The sequence below is a fragment of the Delphinus delphis genome, chromosome 1 (assembly GCF_949987515.2).
Source record: "Delphinus delphis chromosome 1, mDelDel1.2, whole genome shotgun sequence".
In the NCBI taxonomy this organism is placed as follows: domain Eukaryota; kingdom Metazoa; phylum Chordata; class Mammalia; order Artiodactyla; family Delphinidae; genus Delphinus; species Delphinus delphis.
In genome coordinates, this window is record NC_082683.1 from 86773948 (window position 1) to 86797237 (window position 23290).

At 41.2% G+C, this 23290-nt stretch overlaps 1 protein-coding gene across 3 annotated transcripts in view; it reads right to left on the reverse strand.

Moving 5' to 3' along the window:
* PLPPR5 (phospholipid phosphatase related 5) overlaps positions 1–22915 on the reverse strand; it is a 130368-nt gene extending 107453 nt beyond the window's left edge. For 2 of the 3 annotated variants that reach the window (XM_060006414.1, XM_060006413.1), the window contains exon 1: positions 22176–22536. In XM_060006414.1, coding sequence (XP_059862397.1) covers positions 22176–22412 — 237 coding nt within the window. In that variant the 5' untranslated portion in view covers positions 22413–22536. Of the gene's footprint in view, positions 1–22175; positions 22537–22818 lie in introns of those variants that run through there. The other variant, XM_060006415.1, reaches the window with a different exon arrangement.
* Positions 22916–23290: the final 375 nt, after the last annotated feature.

Below are 23290 nucleotides of genomic sequence, written 5' to 3' on the forward strand. Positions count from 1 at the left end.
TAGGCAGGAGAGAACTACACAACTATAGCACAGGCTCTGTGATTCAATATCAAGTCTCTACTGCTAATTCAGGTTGAACACTCCTGCCTATATTTGATAACGAGATTTATGCCTTGTTCCTGAAATGTAATTTCTACTTTGTGCCTGTTTTTTGCTGGATGAGCCCAGTTCCTGAGTCTCTGCCTTGGTCACCTATTTAGCACCCCAGTGCCGCTATGGATGAGACTTTCAGTCCCCCTCTGTCTTCCAAGTAGTGGAGTTCTTCTGCTTAACCCTACATGGTGACTAAAGCCCTATTCTCTAACTTAGCAACAGGTTTTCCCCACACCCACCAGCTCCTAGATTCCTGGGAGATGTGTTCTGCCCAATACCAGCACACGCCACTACTCCCCATAGGTCTCCCTGATGCAGACTTTCCTATAATTCCTATCTTCTGTAAGTCCTCTTTCCATAGCTCATGTTCTGCTGCAAGACCAGATGCCCAGAGCACCCTTGGGGTAGTCTACCCTTCTGTGTCCATTCTTCAATTGCTCCCATGCCCCAGCTCTTCCACTGGGTCACAGAATGGCTCTCTGCCTCACCTGTCCTGATACACGGCATTAGGTGTTTGTATCCAATCTCATCTTTGCAAAGAGCATCCTGGCAAGTGGGAACACTTGTAAATTGGCACTAGAGGAAAACAGATTCTGCAATGTGCCCCTCCATTAACAAAAATCATGGCACGTGATTCATGTACTTGGAGATGTACAGGAACCAGTGAGAAGCTCCGATCCACACACACAGATGAACTGAACGCTTCAACAGTATATTTTTTGCCAGTATTTGCAGTATGAATAAAGTTGTCAACAATGAGATTTTGGTGGCAATACTTGTAAAAGTACCAATATAACCCAGTGTAATTTCAAACAGTAAAGTATTCATTTCTTTTGATATCTATGCAGACTGATTTGATGGCTGTAATAATTGAGCACAAACATGAACATAAGCTTCTCTGGAGAGGGGTATTTGCTTGGAGAAAGGATTGGCTGGAACCCAGGAACATGAACATAATTAGCACCTTCAATAAAAGTAAAGGAAAAGAGAAACACTTTCCCATTTCCAAGACATCTGGGCCCAAACTCTATCACACCAACAAAGATTAAGTAATATGTCCTCTTGAGGGTAGTGAAGGACATCATATGTTAATATTTGTAGTTTTTTTTACACAATTTTCCCGCTACATTGTGAGAGCCTTTTCATTGTTTAACCTCCATGCCCAGCAAGTGGTCTGGCACTAAGTGTTGTATGAACGAATGAATGAATGAAACAAAGAAAGAAAAGATACATATGACAGAACTGCAGTCTTTAGGGCACTTGCTGCCACCATGTGTGCTGATGATAAGACAAAATCTTATTATTTAAAAAAAAGCAAGAATGTCTTAATGATGCCTTGAATAACCCTTCTCCACATACTTCAACATATACAAAGAACGGGCAAAAGGAAGAGGTGACTGGGGGAGAATCCACACACAGCAATGAATTTTTTCCTCCCACAGCACGATTCATGGAAGGGAAATCTGTAATATGTCCAGATCCAAGTTTAAGATTCAGAAGTGTTTTAATATTTTCACATCTTTCTCTATTTCTTAACCTTGATGAAAAACAGTATTTTATTTTAAAAAAGTGTTTTAAAAATCATATTCGAAACAGTTACAATAAACCAAGTCTTTGTTAATTTGAGAACACTGCTTTAAAAATCTACTCAGGTGTGTCTTCTGAAGCACAACTCAAAATGGTATATATCGGGCTTCCCTGGTGCCGCAGTGGTTGAGAGTCCGCCTGCCGATGCAGGGGACACAGGTTCGTGCCCCGGTCCAGGAGGATCCCACATGCCGCGGAGCGGCTGGGCCCGTGAGCCATGGCCGCTGAGCCTGCGCGTCCGGCGCCTGTGCTCCGCAACGGGAGAGACCACAACCGTGAGAGGCCCGCGTACCGCAAAAAAAAAAAAAAAAAAAAAAAAAGGTATATATCAATTCAAAAGTATCCCCTAAAAGCAGAGGAAGAATAGGCTAGGAAACCGCTAAGTTTCTTTAAGATAACAAGAAAAAAATGTCCTGTCCAATACAGTTGTCAATAGCCCTGGGCACTTACTTGGCTATTAAGCACTCATAAGGTGGCTGGTCCAAACTGAGATGTGCTGTAAGTGTAAAACACACACTGAATTTCAAAGACTCAGTACAAAAAGCAATGGAAAATAACTTATTAATAAATTTGTGTATTGATTACCTGGTGAAATAATATTTTAGATATACAGGGTTAAGTAATACATATATTATTAAAATTAATTTCACCTGTTTTCTTTTTATTTTTTTAATTAAAAAAGTGGCTACTAGAAAATTGTAAAATATGGTTTGTATTATATTTCTATTCGATATCACGGGGCTACTTTCTATTTTTACATCCCCTGGTCCATCATAATTGCAGATGGCTCGGGAGGCCCTGGGTTTTCAGAGGAGCCAGAGCAGAGGGAAGAGCTGCCACTGGATCGTGGAAATAGATTTTTAGGCATTTACTTAGTGTGCACATCTGATTGATTCTCTAAGGCAGAAATATAAAACTAAATATGAGGAGAGCTTTTAGGAAACTTTTCATCATGTCTCTTTATTACAGTGTTTTGGTCTTCAAAAGATAAAGTGCTCTATGATAGACACCCTACCAAACAACTGAGCATACATTTGAGGATGGATTAAATAAATACACATGAAACTCTACTGTATTGGATGGTTATTTTAATCAACTGTCCTGACATTTGTCATGTTCCTGAATCAGATGCAGCTCTGACGTGTCAATCACATCTGAGGTCTAACCTGCAACAATCAATTCACCATCCATTATTCCTACATGGTCTAACTAAAACAACAAACAGATCAGAGAGGAATCAACTCACAAAATTTGTACCTTGTTGTTGTTTTTTTTTTCCTATCTTCCTTCCTGAAAGCAATGTTATTATTGTTTCTATAGACATGTGCTAATGTATCTAGAATTTCTAACTTGGCTTTTCTTGACTATGAATTTTTGCCAATCAACTAGGATTCTTAAGTAACCTTTTTATAGATACCATCTATTTAAATGCAGCAAACTCAATAAACGCTTCTAAGTGAACCAGCTCCTCCCCTTATCTAGTTCCTCATCTTGGCATTATTTAAGCATACATTTTTCCTGGTATGTTTTTAATCCAGTTTCCCTATGAGTGGCTAATACGTGTGGATATTTGCTAGGGAGCGATGGCTTATACTCTGGTCAGAAACTGGCCTCTTCCATAGAGGAGGCTCTTACGGAACATTCACATCATATATATTACATACTTAGACTACAGTAGACAGAGCTTTTGCAAAGTACCTATTAAATAAGCCAGTAACCAAAGATAACAAAGATGAAAAGGAGACAGTGGAATAGTAAGAATGTAACTCTCTCAAAATGCTCATGCAAAACTACCTCTGGTGTTCTAGCTATGCTATAGATCATGAATGTAACTTTAGACAAAAGTTGTAAAATCTTTTGACAGTTCCAAACTTTTGTCTGCCAAAAGCCAAAGGAGAAAAGCAGGAATGAGTTTTAATTCCTCTAAGGTCTACAATGGTTGAGTCTCAACTATGATTCCTGACTCCTTTATTTATCTATTATCAGAACTTTGCCCAGTTCCTGGCACAGAGAAGGCAAAATATGAATGTTTGCTGTAAAAAGGAAGGAAGAAAGAGAGGAAAGGAGGAAGGGAGGGAGGAAGGAAGAGAGATATAGGAAGAATGAAAAGAAGCTTGGCTCAGTTGAATCACAAACTAAATACCTGCTACCTGAATGAACGATGTTAGCTATAACAATGGTAGGATCTCACTGAGACACTTGTGGACCTGACACCATAGCCATGCCCCGGTGTCAATGTTTCATCACCCATCCATCCACATATTCACATACAGACAATCTGTGTGGCTCAGAATTTATGCCTTTGCCAATACTTCAACATACCAAAAAGTCTTTATTCGTATCACATATCCAGTAGCAAGACAGCTTCCTTCTTTATGGTACTATGAGAATCCACAAGCCCTCACATTTACATTTTTATCGTATCTACTTATCTGGGATCCTACATCAATCAAGAATAATTTGGGAAAAGCAGAATTGACAAAAGGAGATATAAAAAGACCGTTAAACACAAAGAGATGATCCCAGATCATACTCTGGGAAGAGACTAATACCCCCCTTTTTTTTCACCTCCATCCTATTTAATATTCTTACAGTTAAGCTGTTTTCTCCTAATTCAAAATACCCATGAGACATAAGTTCTTCTGGTTGTTTAGTTCAACTCAATATTGTCTTGATTCACTCATTGAATATGTTCACACCTTTAAACCCACCTCATCTTACTTTATAAGGGCTACAATTTCAATAGGCATTTCAGCTGTCTGATTTTCATATGGAATTTTTACCCTATCCTCTAAACCTCTTTTCTCCATCAGTGATAGTTATCGTTGCATTTGGAATTGTTTCAATTGCACATAAATTACTGCTCTCTTCTCTTGGTTCTAACTCTCTCCTTCTACAAACTCCCTAATACAATCAAATGGACTAAATGAAAGAAGCTCACTCCCTCTTTTCAAAGCTCCCCCTGGAGCCCCTCAATACATCCCTTGCATGTCACTGGAGGGTGCTGGAAAAAGAATAGGTTTTGAGGGCTTCCCTGGTGGCGCAGTGGTTGAGAGTCCGCCTGCCGATGCGGGGGACACGGGTTCGTGCCCCGGTCTGGGAAGATCCCACATGCCACGGAGCGGCTGGGCCCGTGAGCCATGGCCGCAGAGCCTGCGAGGCGTCCAGAGCCTGTGCTCCACAACGGGAGAGACCACAGCAGGGAGAGGCCCCCGTACCGCAAAAAAAAAAAAAAAAAAAAAAAAAAAAAGAATGGGTTTTGGAGCCAGGAAGATCTTCTGGTTTCAAACTGCTTAAGTTCATGCAAGTTACTTAACATTTTTTGAGTCTCAGTTTCTTCTTTTGCAAAAGGGTGATAATACAAAATGATAGAACCTTTGTGAAAATTAACTTACACCCCCCACCACCAAATTAACATGTTCCAAGGCACTAGCTTCTGTACAATGAGCATGTGCTATAAGAAAACTGAGAGTCAATGAGGTCAGGTTACCGGCCCCATATTACACTGATTTAGTAGTAGATCCGGGATCCAAGCCCAGGTATGTCTAATCTAAATCTACCTCAATAAATACTAGTTCTCTTTCCCTTCCATCCAAATCCAAACAAGCATGTCCCTAACGGAAGCATCCTGTCCTTAGTAGCTAAAATGCCATGTTCTCAGAGAAGCCTTCTTTATAGCCTGAGTTCAAACTGATTATTCTCTTCACTGGGCTACCACAGTTCACTCGATATTCATTCAGACATCACACAGTGGCTGAATGCTTCCCAAGCCCCAGTTGCTCTTCTAGTAAAGGGATGAGTTTTTGAAACGTTAAAGTTATTTCTGCATGAGCCTGGATCCTTGACTAGACTGTGAACTTCCCGAGGTCAGGAAAGCCCTTCTCATTTATCCTCATACCAGTTGCCCTTTTCTTTACTTTCTGCAAAGCATCAGCTCTGTGCTTTGTGACCGCCTGGAGGGGTGGGATAGGGAGGGTGGGAGGGAGGGAGGGAGATGCAAGAGGGAAGAGATATGGGAACATATGTATATGTATGACTGATTCACTTTGTTATAAAGCAGAAACTAACACACAATTGTAAAGCCCAATAAAGATGTTTAAAAAAACCAAAAAACAAAGGTTTAAACACACCAGGGACAGGTTCTAATCTAAACTCTGCCACTGTTTTGACTGCATGACTGTGAGAAAATATTAATTTTCTGAGCCTGGGTTTTATCACCTCTAAGTGATTAGACTATCCATGTCACATGATTGTTGTGAACCATTCTGTGAAGGATAGCGTTTTATGCAAATGTAAGGGGTGATGAGGTTGCTATTGTTGATGTCTCATTGTTACTATTTAATACATGAATGCCAGAATCAATGTTCTGCAGATCACTTGTGCACTAGCGGCTGGAAGGTCTGAAGTTTGGTTCCATATCAAGGCTTTCTGAATTCTATTACCTCACATCTGTTGTTGAGCCTCGGCTCAGAATCAACTTCTGAGCCTCTGATCGCTGCCTGCTGGGAAGGGTTCCTGGTCTCCACTGCTGGAGATCCTAATTTGGGCTGCCAAGCCCCGGTGCCCTGGGCTGTGTGCCTGAGACCTTGTCTCAGCAGCCTGTTCTGTCCTTTGTCTCCTCTGGACTTGCCTATTCTGACCAGCCTGCCTTGTCTCACTCACATGTGCCTTGCTCCACTTCACCACCTCTTTGCTTCCCTGGTGCTGTCCTGCTCTGTCCTACTTCTCAGCGTCCCAGTTCCAGAATGCCATCTTTTCGGTAAGCCTGGATCAGCACGGGTCTCTAATGACCAAGCGACCCTCTGTTAGAACTGCCTGCAAGAAGCCTGTCTGCCTACAATCCAAGCTGCCATCCTTGCCTTGGCTATCTCAGTCCTAAATGTACCACCAGCTCCCCCAGCCTCTGTAGTCAAACCCATATCAGGCATCAGGGCTGCTTTAGATCCCTTTTCTTTGGGGGAAACAAAAACAAAAACAAACACACACACACACACACACACCAAAATCTTGTGGTCTTTCTGAACCTCCCATCTCTTTTGTCCTATGCCCAGCTTTTCCAGACTTGGCCAGCTTATATATTGCCAAAGCGCTGCTTTGTTCTCGCCATGCCATTAACCTGACTGCTTTTGCGTGCTTCCTTTGCAACCTTTAATGTGTTTCCTCTTTACAAATCCCTTTAAGTTCTCCCTTCCAAGCAGATGAAGCTGAGACACTAGCACACTCACCTCATAAAATTTATGCAAATCCAATTAATCCAATCAAAGCTTGTTTGTGTAAAAGCCTGTCTTATGTGCTCTTTAAAGTCATTCCCCATGAATGGAAATCTTAATTAGATGACTAAATTTAGAAGGATAGAGCATCTTGCAAGAAAACCAAGCACATTCAATCCTTAATGCCATAAACTGGAAAATCTGAGTTTCACCTACCAAGAATGATACAGTTCCATTACACATAAATTTTAACCCATGCTTTCTAAAAGAATTGCACGCTCGTGTCCTCACATTTCTAGAGCAACATGTAGATGCATATTTTTCACTTTAGAATCCAATTTAAAATGAGAAGACTGAAGACATTTACTACACAGGTGAGCACACCTGTTAGGTAATTTATAAAATGCAAGTCAAAATGACCTAATTATAGAAGCAAAACACAGCAATAGTAACAAAAATATACTAACCAATTTAAATTTTAAATGTGCATACTAACATAAGCTTTCATAATTATACAAATATGGATATTTTAGCATTGTCCATGTTGCAAATACTGATTTAAAATCATGTAATATATGTGTCAGGGGGGTTAACTTCTCAGTAGCTATCTAACAGTTTATTTCACAATGGTATGTTTATTTAAAACAAGGAAAATATAAGTACTCTGGAACACACTTGCCAGCCAAGACCCACGTGATGAATATTGCCGTAAAACTCTGAAAAGTACTCTAATGTTTCTCCTTTAGTTTACTAAATAAAAATCAGTCACAGAAATAAACTTACTTTGTAAGACAGGTAGATTTAGATGTCCCATTTTGCAGACAGATCAAGTGAGCCTAAGAGGTTAGACTGTGTATCACAGGTTTACCTCTTCAAGCAGATAAGGGAATCTGGACTTCAAACTCTGAGTATTACTGTAATGTACTTTTTACTAAACATCCTTATGTTCTGAACCTAATTGCCTCTGTGTTAGACACCTTTCCATTCCAGACATTCTTGGAGTTTCTTCAAACAAGAAGGTTTCTCCAGCCTAAATGACTTTGTGTTTGTTCTTTGCTTGGAACACCCTTGCGTCACGTCCCTGACTAGCTAACATCACCTGCTCTCAGAACTCTCTTTCATTCCCTTCTTCGCTTTCCCTCACCCCAGCCCACTCACTGTCAGTTATCACGATTAGTATATTTTAACTCTTCACACACATGGGACTGAGTTCCTTGAGGACAGGAATCCTTTCTTCCATTTGAATGTGTAGAATCGCTTCCACACACAAAGCCTTGTCCGGGGAGGACTGGTAAATGTTTTCTCAAGAATACATGAAGAAATGAATTACTGAATACCAGGTCATTGTGCTTTAATGTGATTGTTAGGAGACCATTTCATGTGCACCCATTTGATTCAGAGAGGAACTAATTTGCACTTGTTTGATATTTTACTCTAATTGGGAAATCCTGAATTTCAATGAAAAGTATCCATAAACAGTAAAATCCTAATTTCATTTTCCTGGTTCCTCCTGAAGTTAATTGAAGTTGTAAGTGATTTGCCTGCCCCAGCAGCACTGAATCTTTCTTTACTCATTAATGTCATTCTCTAAAGCACCACTAATTTTTATCACTCTCCAAGGAAAGAAACTCTCCTCAAAAATAGTTCCATGTATTGAGTCAAATGTTTCAACCGTTAATCTATGGTTACTAATGAAAATGTATACAGTATGATTCAGAGACCCTGAGTAACAATAAAATCATGACTCATCTCATTTAGAAACCCTGCCAGCCATCTGAATTCTCCTTCAGAACACCAAAAAAGTCTTCCAGTTTACCATACATGCAAATTTCACACGTAAAATGTACTGGTGGTTTAATTTACAAAACAGAATGGAAGATGATATGCTCTTTAAATCAACCAATTTGTTTTGAGAAAAATAAAATAAAGTATTGAAATAAAGAAAATGTCACAGTTGATGAAGAAAGAGCATGTGCTACATAAAAGCTTAAGTAGTGACAATTTAAGTTACAAAAGTATGTGCAGCAGACAATTAAAGACATGGGGAATGAAATAGTGGTTACAGAAGCAAAACTTGATGATGTTAAAGATTTTTAAAACAAAATGATAGGTGTTTGAAATATTCTTCATATCAAGTAAATAAGATTTATTTTGAACTACATTCTACATAACTTTAAGTAAATGAAAAAAATGAAGTGAGTGTACATGGGGAAAATATTTGAAATCAGGGATCACTGGCAAATAAAGTAAAATATTAAAGATGGGTTTTGGAAAAATAATTTGGACTTTATGACTTAAGTATCTGTGAACGGGTAAAATTATAAATAATTTTAATTTATGCTTCTCTAATTCTCTTCTAAAATACACAAATAATTACTTATATCTACTATTTGAAAGGCACTCTATTAGGCATTATGTGATGAGCAAGAGTCAAAGACATACGAGACATATTTGCTGTTCTATAAGCATTTATAATCTTTTGACGGCCATAGTATTTAAATGTAATTAACGATAATGCATAGCCATGCAGTATACTACATTGTACATGCTACATACAATTGAAGCATTTTAATAGTCATTTGATTCCAAGAGGGCAAATACAGTTACAAGAGGTTGCCTGGAGTTCTGTCTTAAGGACTGAAAGCCCAGATCAGTCTCAGCTGGTGAGAAAATGCCACAGTCTCTTAGCAATGTCTGTTGTGGCCATGGGAGCAGAACAGTGTACATCATCATACAGGGCTTCTGCCTACTTGACGAAAAGTTTAAGCTACTCCCTTTACAGATGAGATAACTAACCACAAGGTGACTGGATATTGATCCCAAGGCTAATGTATTAAGAAAAAATTTTGTATGCAAAAGTCCTGCTCTATTTGCGAGGGGTGAAAGTACACCTGAGACACATCATTTAGTGCTGGTGCCACACCTTAAAAACATAGGACATCCGAAGTAAAGTCAGATGTGAGTGGCCAAAAGGGTAAAATGGACTCAAATCCATGCTATGTCAAGATGAAGACTTTAAGTCTCAAGAAACGAAGATTCAGAGAGAAACCATCTAGGTGGTTCCAGATGGCTTCAAAAGGTGAGAGAGACCACTGAGCAGAAGACAGGGAGACAGACTTTCACTGTAATATAGAGCGTCCTAATAGTCAGACTTGTTTCATGCACAGAAAGAGCTGCTCCGGGGGCCATGAGCCAGTTTTCTGCCCTGGGTGAGGTTCAAACACTTTCAAACCAATTATCTAATGATACAGCGGCGGGAAAGCTACTTGACTTTCTCAAGGTCTCAAAGGTTGAAAGCAGCAGAGCAAGGAGGACAGCTCAGGTCACCTGCCTGTGAGTCCAGTGAGTCACTGCTCCTTTTATTTATTTATTTTAATTTCAGATTATCATGAAACCTGCGAATACAAAATTTATTACCAATTCTCTGCATTCACTATTTCCATAAAAGAGTACATTATTGCTACTGATTTTTTTTTTTTTTTTTTTTTTTTTTTTTTTGCGGTACGCGGGCCTCTCACTGTTGTGGCCTCTCCCGTTGCGGAGCACAGGCTCCGGACGCGCAGGCTCAGCGGCCATGGCTCACGGGCCCAGCCGCTCCGCGGCATATGGGATCTTCCCGGACCGGGGCACGAACCCGTGTCCCCTGCATCGGAAGGCGAACTCTCAACCACTGCGCCACCAGGGAAGCCCTGATCCTTTTCTTTTGTCTTGCTTTCTCTCCAGCTCCCCATCTCACACCTGCGACAACTCCTGTTTTATGGAAAGTATATAAGGGGAAAGACTTATATTTAAAAAAAAAAAAAGGAGTTTATAGGAAAGATAGATTAATATTGACTAGACACATCAAGGAAAGAATTATGAAAGAGGTATGATTGAAGTTGCCCAGATTAAAGAATAGAGATCATTTAATAGATGGAAACAAACAGCAGAGAGAATTACAGAGAGCAGAGAGCTGCACTTTCTCAGGTCACTGCTGTTTCGCAGGAAATGGCACCACAGGATTGAACCAAGTTTTGAGAATGTCTCTAAGTTCCTTCAAAAAAAAGAGAAGACTTCAAAACATATAAATATATAATTGCCTATCCTTTTCTCTGACATATATTTATACCAATAGTTTTTCCATGCCTCTAACTAGTTGCCAAACTTATGCCAAACTAGTATGCCAAATGTAGTAACTATGTCTTGAATGCAGTAGATAGGCTATATATCCATTATATGTAGTGTGATCATTTTACTGTGTTACGTAAAAATCACATTAAAAGAACTTAAAGTCTGGGAGGTATGGACGGGAGATTGAAAGGCAGAGGAAGGCAAAATCGGTATTTCTTCACCACTTCCTTCCTCCCTCCTCAGGCAACACCTCTACCAAGAGCTCTCCTCCATACTTTTAGCTCCTGTGAAACACATCATTTTAGGTTCCAACTTCTGCCCCAAGCTCTGCTAACCCCATCTCCTTCCTTTGTCTCTCCAGCCCTGGCAGTTGTAGTAGTGGCTTTCTGCAATTGCATAAACTCTGGGTGGCCTCACCATTTCCTGTTCAGCTTCTCAACTTTCCCATCACCTGTGTAATCAACTCCCTAATTATATTCCCTCAGTTTTAAATTAAAAAAAAAGAACCTAAAGGTCTGCGTATTAAAAATGGTTAGGTTTTTGTGATATCCACTTGTGGCAAGTTTCAAATGTAGTTTTACGTTTTGTCTGAAAAGATTTGATGTCAGCAACATAAAAGAAGGCATCATAGAACCAAGTGATTAGGGAATTAAATGCTCTTTTTCCTTATCTATTACTATGTCTTCACTATCACAGATTAACTGCTAATTGTAAATACAATATTCAGGAAAATGTTTTCAATCAGCACTATAGTGTCGTAAGGAAAAAGCTATCATAATAATCACATACTCTTCATCTCTATCTCCCAACTAATATTGCTATGTAGAATGATTTGCTGCAGGCGGCCTTAACCTCTCCAGGAGATGACAAAAAAATTGGTACTGGAGAAAAGAACCATCTCTGTGTTATTAAAAGCTCATATGGAGACATTCTGCCCAGGCACGTCACTTCCTTGCTGTGGGGTCATGGGCTAGTTGCTTAATCTTTCTGTGCCTCAGTGTTCTCATCTGTAAATTGAGATAACAATACTGCCTACCTCTAATGCTGTGAGGATTAAATTAGTTAATAAGTGTAAAGTACAAGGACTGATGTATACCAAGTGCCCATACATGTCAGCAATTGGTGTAATTTCTCATTAGCTGCATGGCCTTGGGCAAGTCATTTAATCTCTCTGGCCATTCATTTGGAAATTAAGAGATGAAACTAAATGATCTCTAAGGCCTCTTTCATGACTAAAAAGTCCCAGCTACAAAGAAGCATAATCTCTCTCACAGTGGATTCACAAATCTTTTCCAAAAATGGAGTGGCAGAAAAAGCCTGACAGTGTGGCTTGAATAAAGTGTCTACTGGATTCCTCTATCTGTATTCTAGACTGAGCCCCAGGAAAAAGGAAAAGGAGACCCCCCAAGGAACCATGTGATGGAGCCAGCAAGAAGAAGAAACAAAGGTCTCTTTGTGAAAGACCAAAAGGGTTGTCACGTAGTTTTGACTAAGTCTCTTCATTCATTTTAGTAACTGAGTAAACCCCACACTGGAAAGGCACGTGTGAAGGAAGAGGTCATTGCCACCAACCCAAAGATAGTGTTTTGTTTTTTGACTGGAAATGTCAGGAGCTCATTTTAAATTACAAGATGAGGCCCCAGGTGCACTGCCTTTATCCAAGACTGCTCAATTTTTCTGTTTGGGAGAACATGGCATTCTGCTTTGATGAGATCTCTGGAAATACAAGATGCTTCTCAGTGTCAAGAGTGCTTCTGTGCACCCCAGTGTGAGAAAAAGCTAAATCTGAAATCTCGATTAAAAAATCTCGATAGAAAAGTACAGTTTCTGCTGGCACTACTGAGAGCACCCTTTCAAAAAAGGGATCATTATGCTAGAAACACAATACACAATTTCCGCAACATAGCAGGGCTGGTTATATCAACACAAATCCTTATAGAAGAAATGCCGTAAGTTATTTTGGTAATATGCAGATATGTCAGGACTACATTTGTATTTAACCGCCCCATGATTTCATGAGTGTTTTACTTCCTGACCCTGCTTTGAAAGATTTGGAAAAGGGGAAGATCGGCTCTAATTCTGGTTTTGGGATTTGGAGCAAGTCAGGTAACTTCTGTAAGCCTTATTTTCAAGGTATGCTACACATGGAAGGTACTCAACAAATAGTTGCTCAGGGAAAGAAGGAATGAGGAAGGGAGGGAGAGAGGAAGTCCGATAGTCACAAGCATTTTATCAGAAAGGTCACACTCCAAAGAGGCTGCTGTAAGTCTTTTTGCTATCATATGTTAATTAACAACTAAATTAGCATTGTAGGTATAAAATGATTTTTTACTGATGAAAGTAGTGACTTTTAGTTAGCATGATCAGTGCTAAAATGGACTCTTAATTGGTGAAATTCAAGCTATTGAACTGGATTGACTCAAATAGTTTGGAGATACTTCCTACCCTTGAATGATCAGGGTATAAGACTCCAGGGAGGCCTGTAACCCATATCCCAGTGACTTGTTCTCAATGGATAGGAAGGTTTCTGCTTGAAGCATGTCAGTCTGAGGACACAGAATCACACCTTGGCTATGCTGAACCTTTTATACAGGGTTTATACACTTAAAACGCATCAAAGGACAGAGAGCTGCCAGTTCATTAAACTTACAGAATAGGCTGTATGGAATATTTTGCCTATTTTAATGAATGGTTATTAAGTAACTGTGTGCTCAGCAGAATTTGGTCATTATAACCTCATCATCACAAACTTCGATTAGTCCCTGGATAATTTATCCACCAAAAATAACCAAAGAGTTCGGCATAATGAGTCAGATTACAAAACCCTGATTTTGAGATGCTCAAGTCTAGTGATAGAAACGTGAATAAAATTAAATACAACATAAAGCACAATATAAGATTATTTTAATGCCATAATGTGCTGAAGCCACAAAGGAATCAGAGAGGAGAATGCAGCTACCTCATATGGGAAGAAGGATCTACTTAGAGGAGTTGGTGCTAGGTCTGAAAGGATATAGCAGAATGTTTCAGAAATATTATTTTTCCTGAGGGGAAGGGTGGGAGAGCACTATAAAGGTTAGAAGCAAGGGAAATAAAAGTGAGTTCATACAAAAAATTACAAATGTATTAAATACCAAACACACACACACACACACACACACACACACACACACACACACACACGCTTCCACTCACACATGTTCTCTCAGAGAGAAACGTCCACCAAGACTGTCTGTAAAGTTTTAAATGCACCTGAACTGGAAAAAGAATCTCTAGGATTCTGTTTTTACAAAAAAAAATGGTGATTTTACTGACAGTGGTTCTCAAACTACATCTGTCATAATAAGACTAAAAAAGTAAGCAGCCTGCTGAGTGAAAACTGGCATTCTCAGAAATAGTTTAAATAGTACTGAATATAGAACTCCATTTCACATATTTTACAATATCTCCCATCAAAACGATAGTCTTATGATTTTCCAAAGTCTGTTTAAAAGCTCTTCCTTTTCCTAGGTTAAGATCTCTGACATCAGAACTTGCCTCCTCGAACTGTATGGATGGGAATGTTGAGCTGGGAGAAGCAAGTTCTATTGGCTATTCCACTGGTTTTAGGAACCAATGAAGTTTTGTCTTTGAACACAGATTTTATTTTATTTTTTAAATTTTTATTGGAGTATAGTTAATTTACAATGTTGTGTTAGTTTCAGGTGTGCAGCAAAGTTAATCAGCTATACATATACATATTGAACACAGATTTTAAATTCCCCTTTTCATGTCTGGTTGTAATTGAGCCTATACATTTACAAGCATAAGGACGCTGTAAAGAGCACAATGATACATAATCAATATGCTTTGACTCTCCTCTGCCTTCTAGGAATGCCACCATTCAGGCTATGAATCAAATTAGTGGGCAATGGCAGGTAGCCAAGGGAGCATTGGATTTGAAGTAATAGATTCAGATCCTAGATGTGGCATTTACCCAGTGGAGGAATTGCGTAAGCTCCCTAGATGTGTTAGTTACCACACATAGTACCTGGAATAGTTAATATGAAGAGTAAATGGTTTACCACATCCATTCAACAGAAATGATTAAGGACACCTGATGTCCTTTTGCTGCGTAGCACCAATAAATGTTACTGGCATTTATGTTAAAAGAGCAGCTATCACTTAATGCATGCTTATGTTTAATTCTTAAAAGATAATGTTAAGTATCATCTCAATTTACAGACAAGAAAGCTGAGGCTTGGAGATATAATTTCATGCATAGTGTTTGAACTCCTGAAGGGCAGTGACTATGCCTCCCTCATTATACAAGTCAAGTAATAGCACTGTGCCTAGCACAGAGTAGATCCATTATCATCATTCCAAACTTTTACAAATAATGACTTTTGGGTACCGTACAAATTTAAAAATGAATATGATACAATGCACACTTAACAGATGGTATCAACATTGCTCCCTGGAAACATTATTTCTTTCAAATTACACAAATGAATGGGATGATTCTTTATAATAATCTTGACAGTAAGAGCTTATTGAAACATTTTGAAAAACAGCATTGAGTATTGGAGTAATAGTCTGTAATAATTAGTTAGGCCATTTCACACTGTTGTCTTTTTATTTTTGCTCTTCTTTCTACAAGAAAATAAAAAAAGAAGTATAAAACCCTTTTCCGTTTTTCTACTCCGCAGAGAAAGTGTATTCAGCTGACAAAGCCATGCTATAAGCAGTCTAACCATCTCCAATGACCAAGCAGCTACACCCATGTAATCTGCTCACATTATGTTTTCCACATATGCATGAAGTGACTTATTGTCTCCAAGGTGCATTTACATCCGTTTGATTCTCAAGAACAGTTCCAAAAGGTAGGAAAGGCAGGAAGGAATAAGTCAACATTTTTCAGATAAGGTAACTGGTGCAGAGAAGCAACAGGGATGATGAGTGACAGGGGATGGAGGGGGAGAAGGGGAGAGGAAAAGGAAGAAGGGGCGTGGGAGGAGAAGAGGCAGAAGGGAGGGGGAGAGGCAGGGAAAAGGAAGGGAAAGGAAACACAAGCTGGTTTTCAGGTTCCTGGGCCTTTGCTTCCCCTTACCCCCATCACAATCTCCTAATCAGTTTGCAAAGGGGAGGGGATAAATGAAAAAAGAGAGACCATCAAAGGAATGCAGGGAGGAGAAGGGAAAGAGGGAGGGTGAACATGAATGAATGAATATGAATGAGAATATCTAAGTAAAGCAAGGGCCTAAGAGACCTAAGGAGGAGTTTAAACAGATCCATGAATCCTCAAAGAGTAGTTCTTAACTTTTAGGAATCTTGGGCATTTCTGACAATCCGATACAGCCATGGAGGCTCTCACTAGAAAAATGCATACATACACACACACATACATACACATGTACATACGGTATTTTATAATATAATTTCAGTGTGTTCACTGCTCCCCCCCCCAAATCTAGTGTTAGGTCCCATTTTAAGAAACATGTCTTAGAAACAGAGGTCCCCTCAGCTCTCCGTGCACTGCAGTTTGCAGATCTAGAACCAGAGGGTGGTTCCACAGAAAAGCAGGTGCCTGAAGCCCTGTGCCAATGTGTGCCACAGAGATAAGAAATGCGGCTGCAGATCAGAACAGAAATATCTCTGAATCCCTCCCGCTGCCACCAACCTCTCCATAACATTTCGAGCTTAATAGGAAACAAAACAATTTCCTACACTACACACTGAAACCACTGTCTACACTAGAACACAAAGTTTCCCATCAAACCAGAAAAAAATGAAATTGAAGATAAAAGTTTTGAGAAATATTTAACCCTTCTAGTATTGAATCCCTATGACTAAATATCTTTAAAGATTTGTTTATTGTGTAAGGATAAAGGTACATAACAAAAGAACTAAATGCACAGGCTCTGACGATTCTAGCATTGTCATTGTGGGACTCTGGACTGGTCATCTCACCTTTTTACATCCAAATCTCCTTCATAAGTTTATTGTGAAGATTAATTATACTAATGGACTGAAAAAAATTAATACAAGTCTGACATCTAATCTCACTAAACATCCTATTTCTCATTTATAAAGTGGGCTTAATGATAGTGCCTACGTTTAAAGACAGTACTATCATGGTGAGCATTAAATGAAGTAACACATTAAATGTACATTACACAGTGTCTGGTACATAGGAAATATTAACTAGTGTTAGCCCGCTGAAGAAACGGAGGAGTCGTCAAAGGCAGAAATCACTGACTTGACTGGAAGAACAGAGTTCTAATTGAGTTTTAGTGTTCTTGCTATTCAGACTCCCCAATTTTTGTGGGTGATGAATTGAACTAGGTGGCTTCTGTTCACCTCAAATATTTTATCAGCCCTGGAACCCACTAACAAAGGTATTTTGCTAGGTGCCTTAAATAGGTTGTCTTTTTTTTATTATTATTTCATTTATTTATTTATTTATTTTTGGCTGTGTTGGGTCTTCGTTTCTGTGCGAGGGCTTTCTCTAGTTGCGGCGAGTGGGGGGCCACTCTTCATCGCAGTGCGCGGGCCTCTCACTATCGCGGCCTCTCTCGTTGCGGAGCACAGGCTCCAGACGCACAGGCTCCAGACGCACAGGCTCAGTAATTGTGGCTCACGGGCTTAGCTGCTCTGCGGCATGTGGGATCTTCCCAGACCAGGGCTCGAACCCGTGTCCCCTGCATTGGCGGGCAGATTCTTAACCACTGCACCACCGGGGAAGCCCAAATAGGTTGTCTTGATGAATTATCCCAACCTTGGGAGGACTAACAGTAGCTAACACATATTCAGCTGGGCACTACTCTGGTACTTAAATGTCAACTCATTTTATACTCATAGGATTCCAGGAGTGGAGATGGGTGGAGATAGTAGTGGGCACCCAAGGCAAGGTTCAAGGAAGGAGAGGTCTATGGGAGAGCTTTAGGCTTTGATTTAACAAGATGGACCTCTGGATATAAGATGCAACATCCTTGGTATAGCGGCAGTAGCTCCATGCCTCAGTCTCGGAACCCAGAGGGAGCTTCCTGGGGATGCAGGCATAAACAATCAGAGATGCTCCCTAACCCTCAGTGCTGGTCTTCTCTGTCTTGATTCTGACTCTATGAAGAGGGATGGTCTAGCTTTGTCTCCTTCAAATCATCTGTGTTGCTCAGAGATCTAAGGTACAATAGGGGCTAGTGGCCACTGTATCCAAATTTGGGGGGCAGAAACCATTGTCATCACCAGGTCTTTTAATCAATGAAAAACAAAGATCACTAATTAAATTTATATCTGTAAATTCTGTAGGTAGTGCTTGGGTGAGTGCATATAGATCAAACTGAACAGTACCTGTTTTCAAAGAGTTTATAAACCATGTCATCTTTGTAAATGAGCCCAAATTACAGGTGTTTTCTGAAAACACAATTAAAATAGTAATATTTCACAACACAAAATAGACTCAGGGATTTAGAGTGTAAAATTATCTTACACAGATATTTTAATAGAAGAGCCCTACACTACTGTCCCCAAAATGTCCTAAAACACCACCTATCAGACAAGTCCCTACTCAATTCCCAATAAATGGAGAAAAACTCAGCCTGACATTCCAGGACTCAGCAATGAGACCCTAGTCTTCCTCTTCTGCCATATACCCCTGCATTCCCCACACACCACTCTTAGAAACAAGACAGACCAACCACTGTTTCAAGAGTACAGACTGCATTTTCTGCTACCAAGCAGTCACTCATGTTCACACTGCTGCTTTCTGTGATGTCCTGACTCAAACTCCATTTCAGCCTCTCCTTCAAGTCACATCTCAAAAGCCACCCTTTTCTTCATGAAGTCTTTCTTCTCCTCTCCAAATAAAAATGATCTTGTCCTCTTTGAACCACCAGAGGTCTTTGCGGTATATATACATATATGTAAATATGTATGTACATAAACTTTTATTATGGTGATTTACATTATGACTTTTGGCATGATTACCTAATTTCCCAAATTACTGTAAACTCTTAAGGATTAGTGACCATGGTTTACTTCTGAAATTACCTTTATAACCCCCACTCTGGCTGATATGCTGCTTGCAACACAGGAATTCAATAAGCATTTACTGAATTACTATTTTACTAATAGTGTTAATGAAATAGTGATCTCTTATGGAGTATCAACTATGGGCAAAGGATGATATTTATATATTATATCTCATTTAATATTCAAAATCCTGTGACTTAGAAAATTAAGGATCAAGGAGCTATAAATTAGTTGTTCAAGGTTACACAGCAAGCAGAATCCCCAACTCTTACCATAACAGCAGGATGCACTTTGAATCTGAATCCAAACTTGTCAGACTCCAAACATGTGCCCCAAGTCAACACTATATAAAAGTGATAAAATTTAAAGAATATTTTCCTTTTAATTTTTAGATAAATAAATTTGGCAAATTTGAAACAAAACCACAGATTGTGGCAGTGAGGAAAGCTACTTTTCAAAATTAACTTTAAGGATTAGAATGAGTTTTGAAGATTAAAAATATATATAATGAAGAATCTGTATCACTACAGTCCAAGAAATGTAAAAGATGGGGAAAGAGGCCATTTGAGGCATTTATTTAGAAGAATGATTTATGAGTAAGCTGAATTTGCATATTGTAATAGAAAGGCGCAGGTTTGGGAACGTGACACAGTAGGGTTAAAATTCTGGGTGTAATGTTTTTAGCCTTGGTCCTCGGGCAAGTTACTTAACCTTCCTAAACCTCAGTTTTGCCAAAGGGTAGGTGACAGTAATAATAACTGCTTTCATAGATAATGCAAGTATTAGATAGGTATAGGGTATATAACCCAACAAATGATGGGTACTACTAACATTACTATTAATAATATTGTTTTCATGCAAAGTGACTGTGCTAAGCCAGTGTTCTTGAGAAGAATGGAAAAGCAGGGCTGCCATTACTGTTCCCAAACTTTCACATTATGAGAGTGTAATATTGGGAAGAGCAGAAGCAGAAACAAAGGCCAGCAGCACAGCTAGCCTGAATATCCAACATTTCCTTCTCTTCAGACTGACTCCCAAATTCTCTCTCTTGTAACTAATGAACTGAAAATCGAAACATGGAAATCACGTTGGATCCTCCCTTTTAAAATCTCTCAAGAATATTCTAGATCCCCACCCAAGCAGCCTTTCTCATCTTCTTTCAGAGAACATGTTTTTTGGAAGTAGGACAAGCAGTATGGCATTTGGCATCAGTCTCACAGGCATCAAACACCACACCCACCATTTTTGTTTTCAGGTGCTTCTAGTTTATTATCTGATCCTCAGGGTCCTCAAATGTTAACTGGAGAGACTATCTCCTGGAAGGGATGCTCTGAGAAGTATACGTGGCCATGACTATTCAGTGCCCAGCACAAAGCAGGTGCTCAATAATGACTAATTAATTCCCTTTCTCCTCTGTGGTTCCCCCTAAGTGGAGAATAATCAAATTCTTTGGGAAAATATGTTATGTCTCTAAATGGCACCTGCCACCATGGATGGATGGTTAGGATCTGAAAAGTGCTATCTCATTTAAATAAGCCACAGAATCGTAATCACCAAGGGATGAGTTACAGACATTACTGATTATGGCTGTACCCAAACCAGTGTCCTGAAAGTGACAGGCTTTTTTCTTAAAAGAAAAAACAAAAAAATCCTTGAAAAATCCCTGAGCTATTCAGTCTCCTAGAAAACATGTGTCTGGAAACTCAACATCTGCAGAAAGCAAAAGGGCCCAAGAATGACCAATTTATTTTTTTCTCTTACAGCTTTCCAAATAGAGGACAGAGAACACAAACATGAAGCTGGATTTGGGGTGTCTGATATATTTTAGCAAATTACAACTGAAAAAAAACAAAACAAAACATTTTCTGGTGCAAGGTCTAACACTTTTCAAAACAGTATTCTTGGAGCCGTATTTGACGTCAACTATCACAGTACCTGTGATAAAGTTACTTTGAAGTTATCAAGAAGTTCCTTGGTTTGTGGAATTCCATTATGTGTGTTAGGAACTTTTCATTATTTTGTAAATTATTAACTCATTTCCTCTAAAATCAAAGAAAACATGAATATCCAAACCTAACAGATAAAACAGATATTCTTAACATTCATTATTGCAATTTACACATTCAACCACTGGGAAAAAAAAGTCCCTTTCCTTTCCCTCTTCATTTTTAATTTCTTATTAGTTATCTGTTGAGAGAGAGAGAAAGAGAGAGAGAGAGAGAGACAAGATGAGCTGTACCACAAGAAGGGAACCTCCAATACTTTGACAGTATTAAAGGAACCATAATAATTATTTTCTGAAAAAACACCACCAATTCTCCTACCTATAACTTTGCACCACATTCACATATGTAAATTATTATACGATTATCATTCTAATAATTACATATGTATATCTGTGTATATATATGCGTGCATGTGCCCGTATAGACACACACACAATCCAAAAGGCATTCTCAGAAAAGCTCTATGAGAAAAGGACTTAAGCCGCCCAGGGAATGGAAGAGTGTTTAAATAAATCCTGTAATTTAGGCACAGCTCCTGCTTTTCAGCAAGCACTGCTACTGGAGCCTCTTCATTTAGGAGAGGTCTCATGTTCTTTTTTAGATATCTGTTCCCTGGTCAGCTTAGTCTAATTGGCACTTCCTTTCGAAAGGGAAGGAGGCGGTAAAAAGGGAATTTGCGCCCCGATTCTGGAAGCAGAAGTCCCTTCCACACCCCAGCAGTTGATCGCCGTCTCCCTCCCGCTGGCCCCGCTGCTGCTCGTCTTCTAGTCGCAATGTGAGAGGTGGCAGCCAGCGGAGCAAGGCCACAAGTAGATGAAGTCAAGATTCAACCGGATAACTCACCTCCTCCCCAGCCCCGACTCCCACCCATTACCGTCTACAGCCCCCTTCCCTCCCATCCCCCTCCGTGTCACGCTAAGTTGCAGCCACCGCGGGGGGTAGCGGGGGTGCGGGGGCGGCAGGTGGGGAGAGCTGGGGGCTTCCTTCGGACCCATACCGACGCGCCCTAGAAGAATGTCCTCTGGGGAAGGGTCTGCCGCCAACTTGGAGGAACTTAGAAGGCAAAGGCTGCCGCGCCCCGACCTCAGCGGGGCCTCAACCCTGAAGGCGAGGGGCGGAAAAGGGCAGTCGGGGCGAGGGCGGGCACCCCCGGGCTTACCACGAGCACGGGGACCCCGGCGGCCAGCGAGTAGAGGAGCACGGGGGGCACGGCGCTGCTGTCCTCCGGGCCCGGGTAGGGCTTGCGGTAGGCGCTGTCGTGGCAGAAGAAGCCCTGCACGTTCACAGTGAACGTGTCCGTGTATTCGAAGTAGTACGCCAGCATCACCGTCCCTGCCATGATCACCATCTGGAAATAGAGCATGCTGCTGGTGAGCGCCGCGGGCAGCCGGGGCATGCACGCCTCCCGGGCCGGGCCGAGCCGAGCGGGCGGCGGACGGGCCCCCTCCCGGGTCCGCCGAGGCAGCCACCGGGGGCGCGGCGGCGGGGGCGGCGGGAGGACGAGGCGCGGGAGGCAGGATGGAGCCGCCGGAGGAAGAGGCGGAGGCAGGTCCGGGTTTCGAGGCGCCGGCTGGCTGCGGAGGAGGTGGCTACCCCCGGACGAACCCCCGCTCCCCTCCCCGCCCCCTGCCCGCCGCAAGCACCGCCCGCCCGGGCGCGGGGTCGCGCGGGAGGGCGGGGAGTCCCGGGCGGCGGGTCGCGGCCAGGCGAGACACCGTTTGCTATGCAGCTGCGCGGGGCCGAGCCCCCAGGCCCGCCCGGAGGAGAGGCGGACCGGGCGGCGGCGGCTGGGACAGCGGCACCTGTACCCCTCGGAGGGCGGACGCAGTGGAGCAGGCGAAGCTCCTCACAGGGGTAAAAACCAAAAGGGGGGGAGGGGAGGCAGTAGAGAAGGAGCTTCTAGAAACTCCCTTCTGAGGCAGCAGCTGGGTGTTTTAGGAAACCCGCGCAACGCCTGGGAAAATGGTGCGCGGACGCGTCTTCGGAGCGCAACCCCGTAAAGCGCCAAGTGCCGATTCCGCGCAGCGACTTTCAGCCGGCGCCTCTTTGGATTCCTTAACCCCGTGCAGGACACACGCCCAGCGCGAGTTTCTAGGCGCAATGAGAAACATCATCCCAGAGGATTTTAGATTCTGAGTTTTTTTGCTTCCCGCTCCAGCTTCCTAGGGCTTTGTATGTAAAAACAGAAATCATAGCTCGGGAGTTCCCGAAGCATCATGTCTTGTACAACGGCCCCTTCCTCGTTCACGTAGTCTCCTCTGGCTCATCTTCTCA